The 7,109-nt window shown below is 46.5% G+C and overlaps 1 protein-coding gene across 1 annotated transcript in view; it reads right to left on the bottom strand.

Annotated features, from left to right (window-relative positions):
- Window positions 1–3,999: 3,999 nt before the first annotated feature.
- Window positions 4,000–7,109, bottom strand: part of PGK1 (phosphoglycerate kinase 1) — a gene marked incomplete at its 5' end in the record, with an annotated part of 9,575 nt that continues 6,465 nt past the window's right edge. The window contains 4 exon segments of the mRNA XM_008941904.1: window positions 4,000–4,040; window positions 5,931–6,029; window positions 6,298–6,475; window positions 7,094–7,109. The exon segment at window positions 7,094–7,109 is cut by the window's right edge and continues 179 nt beyond it. Of these exon segments, the coding sequence (XP_008940152.1) occupies window positions 4,000–4,040; window positions 5,931–6,029; window positions 6,298–6,475; window positions 7,094–7,109 (334 nt within the window).

Here is a 7,109-nt window from a genome sequence, read left to right as displayed (position 1 = left end):
CAGTGTGGGCGCACGGGCATCTGAGGGCTAAAAGCGCCCAAGTTCTCTGTGACACGCCGTCCGGGCTGTGAGGCACACCTGGGCAGCAGGCAGCAGGGGAATGCATGGAAACAGAGGGGATGGAGATGTTCATGCCTCTAAGAGAGGGGGACGCCTTCCCCAGCCTTGCGGCATCGCTCACAAAATGGCCGCTGCCCACAGGAGACCCCATTCCTTGGCCAGGCAGAGCCACAGCGAGAAGTTTTGATGTTTCAGCGGTTCCAAAGGCACGTTTGCTGCAGATGGGACTCCTGCCCAGCCAGATCTGTAAATATTAAGAATGTCCTTGGCCCCCTCTGCCACATCAGGGCTGTTCCTGCATGCTAGGAGCAATTTCTTCCCCTTGAGGGCTGCCCAGGGCTGTGCCAGGCTGCCCAGGGCAGTGGTGGAGTCCCCACCCCTGGAGGGGTTCCCAAGCCCTGGAGATGTGGTGTGAGGGACACGGGGCAGCGGGGACCTGGCAGGGCTCAGTTAACAGTTGGACTCAATGAACTTTTCCAACATAAAACGATTCTGTGGTTCCCTGTCCCTGCTCGTGGCTGCTGAGTCACCACACTAGAGTGTGACTGCCATTTTTACAACTTTCTCAAGTACGATTGATTGCACATTTTACAACATGGAAAGGCTTTCTCCACCTCCTGCAGTTAACAGTAGATTGTAAATTATCCCGGGAGACTCCAGTGTGAGAGTTCACAGATTCCAGCCTAAGACAAGCTTATTTAGTTGACAATACATTTAACATCTTTCCTATTGAAACTTTTTTATCATCTCAGCCATGAGGATTTAAGATCTTCACTTTTTGTTTCACCTGGCTATTATCAGCCCATTTACGTGCTAAATCTATCACCTTCATCACATCATGAGCTACCTGCAACAAGTTTGGCTTCTGTTTCTTCCACGGTAGTTCTAACTAGCAACATTCCTTGTCCAAAAAACACTAAACAAAAGCAATAAAAATGTAAAAGCAAACCATAAAGATTAATGTCCAGAAAAGTTCTGAGAACGCATGCCAAAATAAACTAGGAAGAGTGATGTGACTCCAGAGGATGTAAAATTTAGTGAGAGAAGGAACCTTTAGATGCCTTAGAAGTACTTTATCACTGCAGTAGCCAGGTGCTTAAAAATTTTAATAGAAAAGGTTTTAAAAAAATCTGGAAACTCTGTCACTGAAGTAATCAGCTGCTGCATCATCAAGTGTACAGCTCCCATGGTCTCATGCTGAGATGTTCAATCCATTTTTCTCTGCAACCTATAAAGCTGAACATCTCTCTGGCCTTGCTGTACAAGGTTTGCTATGTCGAGCACAGACCTGAACACGGCATCACTTAAAACAAGCCATGTGGAAACACAAGGACATTTCAGAGAAGTGAATAGGGAGCATCCAAAGTCAGGTAGAAAAATGCTTTTATCTGTGTTCCTGGAGCATTCCTACTCTTCACCATATTTGATTACAGATAGCATTGTTGCTTTCAGTGAAGAGTGGAAAAAAACCAGCCAAGGTAGCAGCCACACAGCAACCTTTCAGTGTAAACACCCAGCAAGGAGCGATGGAGGGGAAGTCTGGGAGTGCTCCATGGGAACCCAGCAGCACAGGGGGCTAAAATGGGCCGTGCTGTCACGAGGCCTTGTTTGCCAGAGCCAGACAAGAAGGATCTGTTCTAAAATGTGGTGGAATGTTTGTTTTTGTAGCACTGGATTTCCAAAATCCATAGTCTTTTCGTGGCTGACAAGCTCCCTCCTTTCTTTGCCTCGTTCCTGCAGCTGTCGGAGGTCTGCACCCCTGCCTGGAAAACATGAGTAACAGCCAGGAAGCAATCCCTGCAAAAATCTGCATCATTCACGCGTGATCAGACAATGCTTGGGAGGTTTACAAAGGAGGGGAGGAGGAGAAGGCTGCAGCACTGCAGTCATTTGCATGATTTCTAGTTTCTTTTCTTTGCAGGAGGCACTTTTAGCTCTGAAATGAAGTAGAGATGTCATCCGCAGCGTTACACACCCCTCGGCGCTCCTGGGGTTTCATTCACACCCCACCCTGACAGAATGGGGCAGAGGCTGGGTCTGTTCACAACATTTGCCTTCCTTTTGTTGTAGTAATATCATGTACAGACATACAAATTCCAGAGAACAATGAAACTGGTGGGGGGTCGGGGGAGCATGTGTTATGAGGAGGAGCTGAGGGACCTGGGGGTGTTCAGTCTGGAGGAGGCTGAGGGGAGAGACCTTAAGGCTCCCCAGGACTCCCTGAAAGGAGGTTGGAGTAATGTGGGGGTTGGTCTCTTCTCCCAAGGAACCGGCAATAGGATGAGAGGCAATGAGAGCTGCCCCAGGGGAGGTTTAGATTTGAAATTGGGAAGAATTTCTTCCTGAAAGCATGTTGAGGCGCTGGCCCAGGCTGCCCAGAGAGGTCGTGGAGGCCCCATCCCTGGAGGGGTTCAAAGTGCACAGACATGGCACTTTAGGATGTGGCTCAGTGGTCTTGGTAGCGTCGGGTTGATGATTGGACTTGATGATCTTAGAGGTCTTTTCCAACCTTCATGATCCTAGTAGTCTAAATTCATTTAACAGCATCCTCTGTGTTGTGGCTCACTGCTTACCTCACAAGATTCTCTCTATGGTCCACCCTGGTTGCTTTATACTATACCAGCCATGCAAAACCTCCTGGGAAGCACCCCAACAATACTGCTGGGAACCCACTAGGAATAATACCAGGATTACTGCTTAATGTCCCTTACTCTTCTCTGATCCAGCAGTTACAGAAGCAGTTCAGCTAGAGCACTGCACCTCTTACAGCTCCTACGAGCAGAGCTGTGGCTGCTAACATCATCCAAAGCAGCCTTTTGGCTGCTCAGAAGCCAGTCTGAGTTTGGAGCAGCGCTGGGTTTGGTTTAGAGCCACTCACTGCTCACATCTGGGTCCTGCAGCAAGCATCAGAGCCAACACCCAACAGTCAAACTGGAAATCCCAACTTCACACACCCACAGTGCCTTGGTGGTCCTCTGCTGACAGTTCTTGTGGCTCTGTGACATGCCTAAGCCATGAACACAAACCTAATTGTCCAACTGTGGTTTTACTGTGCTTGTTTTAATGCTTTTAGGAGCACAAACTTGAGGAAAGTTGTTTGCCTGTGACTCAGTTTTTACCTGCCTCTGTCTTCAGAGTTTCCCCTATATACAGATTAGACACATCAGTTGCCTACCAGGAGGTGAGTTCCCTCGAGGAGAAACACTTAAATTTGCACTTTTACTAGACTTGCACGTTCCACATTTCATTTTACTTTATTACCTGATGGTGTGGAAGTTTGAACCTAGCAGCAGATCTGTAACAATTTACCTCCTTACCAACAAAATTCACTCTGATGATGACTGGGTGCTTAGAAAACTGCTGGACAAAAATAAAAGGACATTTTAAAATATTATTATTGGTGCAAAAAGGAAAAAAAAAATCTCCCAACTCCTGACACTGGCAAGATACTTTAGTGTAGACCATTCTAAAAACCTGAAAAAAGGACCATATACAAACTGGGAGCACTTTAAATACGTTTATTCAGCAGCTATTACAATCAGCCTCCAAAAAACTGGAGTCCCCTCTTGTTTCTGAACCGTGTCAAGTGATGAAAATGGCTACTAAGGACATGGAAGCTACACAGTGCACTCCTTTCTGAGAAACAGACACGTCTAGCAGGGATTAATCTCTTTGAAAAGGCAAAATACAAATATATACACTCTAAATGCACAACGACAGTTTAAACTCACTAGGTTAACTCGGGTGGGAGAACGGTGGACAAATCCACCTCCTGTACCCTGCAGTGGTGGTGGGTCTCTGATGCTCTCCTCACCCTCTCTGTCCAGTTTTGGTTTGGGTCTGTGATCTGCCTATCGCAGAGCTGAAGCACAGAAGCACTGAAGTGTTGAGTCTCAGGGGCTGTGCACGGGACTGGGCAGTGGGAGGTAACTCTCTTCTCTACACGCTGCTCAAGGCATCCACGCCAGGAAGAACTTTACCTGTTGGCAGTTAAAAAACACCAGTCAAGTGAAGAACTCTCTGGCCTCAAATAACTAAGGTTTAAACTTGCAATCGCAACACTTAAACACAGATAAAAGAAAAAAAATAAATTTTAGGTTAAAAACAGGAACCTGGCTTTACACCCACTGCTGCGTGGCTCTTAATGGGCTCCATTTAAACTGTTCCACCCAGTAAATACCTTTTCAGGGCTGCCGTGAGGCTCCAGAGCACAGCTACACTGTGTCAGCACACAGACACAACAGACCTCACTCACCAACTCCCAATTACCAGGAACAGTAAATTCCTACCCGAGCCTCTGCTAGGGGCAGATCCAAGCCCCAAAGATCTTTCTCCTTCAAGTTGGATGGCAAAGAGATTTTTGTTTGGAACTGGGGAGTTGCTGTGTATTCTTCAGTCCCTAGTGGCATGTAAATAGAATTCTGGAGTGTGTGGTGGAAATTTTAAGAAATAATTGAGAAAAAGAAACAAGGGCTCTTACAAGTCTCAAGTTTTTTACTGGGACTTTGGGTTAAGTTATGCCAGGGGAGATTTTGATTTGGTATGAGGAAGAATTTCTTTGCTGGCAGAGTGGTGAGACATTGGCCCAGGCTGCCCAGGGAGGTGCTGGAGTCCCCATCCCTGGAGGGGTTCAAACACATGCAGACATGGGATGGGAGTGCTGGGCTGATGGTTGGACTTGAGGATCTTAAGAGGTCTCTTCCAACCTTAATGATTCTAGGTTTCTATGGCTAAACCACCCAGGTTTTGATATTTACATGCCTCATTCCAACTGAAGGAAGGAATATGCTCATCTTTGACTACGAGGGCCTAGATGATTAAAGTGCATTATTTTCTAAAGCATTTTTAGCTTTTTTTTTTTTTCCACCTAATTTAAAAATGGAGACCATTCTGAGTTTGCTTTTTTTCCCCAGTAACCTACTTTCTACTGCTCAAGCTGTGTGGCAGCATTGAATTTTCACTCTGTTCACAACTCACTAGTTTGCTCAGTTTTGGGGTGGGGTTTTTGCTTTTTTTTTTTCCTCCCACTAAATCTTCAGAAGCTTTTCTAATTAGCCAAACTTCCGTTACATTTAAAAGATCACACACACAAACCCACATTTTGGCCCAAAACTTAAGAGAAGTTTGTCCTTTTGAACAAACTGGTTGCACAGTGTTTCCTTCCAGCCATCTGCATTCTTTCCCTCTCCCACCACTCCCCAGGCAACAGAAACAAAAGCTCTGTCTCACAGAGGGCTGCTGGAACCCAACAGCTCCAACACAGTTTACTGCAGTCTCTCTTCTCCACAGAGGGTGACAGCATTAGATAATTTACACATATTGGGAAGCAGCTAATTACCAGAGGAAATGAAAACTCATTTGGGGTACAATGCAACTCGTTACAGAATCCTGTAAATTCTCACCATTTTGAGCTCCAAGCACCCTCCCGCAGGTTCCCCAGTGCTCACTAGAGGGCCCCCAAGCCCAGGGAACGTCAAACCAGGTGCTAAGAGGAGGCTTCTGGCAAAAATTCTAGACTCTTCTGAGGGAGGTTTCCCTGACAGAAAGTGAGCATTTAGACAGCCTGGTTAGCATGTCTCAGGGCACCACCTCCCAAAGAGAGGCTGCTCTCAAGGCACTTTTATTCTCTATTCCAGCATTTTTGCTTTCTGGGAGTGGCAGCCTGGGCCTTTTGCAAGAACACTCCATTTTCTCCCCCCTCTTACTCTAGGAGGACTACAAAAGAAGAGCAAGGAGCTCACTGCTCAGAAGCTATCTGTGGGCATAAAATACATCCATTCTAGTGTCATGCTTTCTTGACTATCAACACACCACAGAGCACCCAGAACTGTAGGATTTGCTCAAGCAAATGAAGATAAAAGAGCAGTTACCCTCTAGCAGTTCCAGGCTGGCACCACCTCCTGTGCTGACATGACTAACTTTATCTTCAGTGTTCCACTTTGCACAGCAAGTAGCTGTATCTCCACCACCTGTAGTACAAACAAAACCAATGAGGCACAAGAAATTCAGGTTGTGTTCAGCTTCAGGGCCCTAGCCTTGTGATGGGCTGGTCCTGCTCCCAAAAGCTCAGCATTAGAACATGCAGCAGTTTCTAAAGCCCTGTGTCTCCAGGCTGAAGGACAGATGAAAACGTGAGGAAAGAAAAACAAGGTGATGTGTATTTTTAACAGTACTGACAAGCAGAAGCTTCCTGGTTGCTTTTACAAAGACAGGAAGATAAGACCCAGAAGCACTTACCAATAATGGTGATGCTGCCCTTCCCAGTTACTTCTACCACTTTGTCCATCAGGGCTTTGGTTCCTTTGGAAAATTTGTCCCACTCAAAGACACCAACTGGACCATTCCACACGATTTGCTTGGCCCTTCCCACGACTTCAACAAACTTCTTCACGCTTTCAGGGCCACAGTCTAAGCCCTAAGACAAGTAAGAGAAGCCAGAGATATATTTACTGCTAGCCCTCATCTCAAATCACCTCAGGAGCTTCCCCTTCAGCCCTGGACTTGAAGCAAGAATTTCTCTGTAGGCACTGAATGCTGAGGAACAGAAGGATTTGCCAGCAGCTGCTGCAGAAGGGTGGAGTCTGGTGTGGTATTTATCTTCCTAGAACCAATAACTTCCCAAAACTTCCTTGCTGTGAGGATGTCTGAGCCTGGAGCAGCTGCCCAGAGAGGTTGTGGAGTCTCCTGCTCTGGAGAGATTCCAAACCCACCTGGACACCATCCTGGGCACCCTGCTCCAGGTGACCCTGCTGGAGCAGGGAGGTTGGGTGAGATGTTCTCCAGACATCCCTTCCAATCCCATGCTGAGATTCTGTAGTAAGTAATTTTAAAATCAAGTATCAGATGCTTGAAGCCTTGGTTAGAAACTTCTGCCACCTCTTACTTAAATTGCAGTCAAATAAAAGGGATTTCTACTGCATTAAAATCTGAAGTTTTTGAGAAGGATCACAATTACTTTTCCTACTCCCTGAAGAGGTGTCCTTCCCACCCCACTGCTGCCTGCTACTTCTTTCAGCTCCCTGCCTAGCAGAACCTACCATCCCGCCAGC

Source organism: Merops nubicus, unplaced genomic scaffold (genome assembly GCF_000691845.1).
Source record: "Merops nubicus isolate BGI_N331 unplaced genomic scaffold, ASM69184v1 scaffold29726, whole genome shotgun sequence".
In the NCBI taxonomy this organism is placed as follows: Eukaryota; Metazoa; Chordata; class Aves; order Coraciiformes; family Meropidae; genus Merops; species Merops nubicus.
The sequence above is the reverse complement of the archived record's forward strand: the minus strand, read 5'-3'. Positions and strand labels throughout refer to the sequence as shown.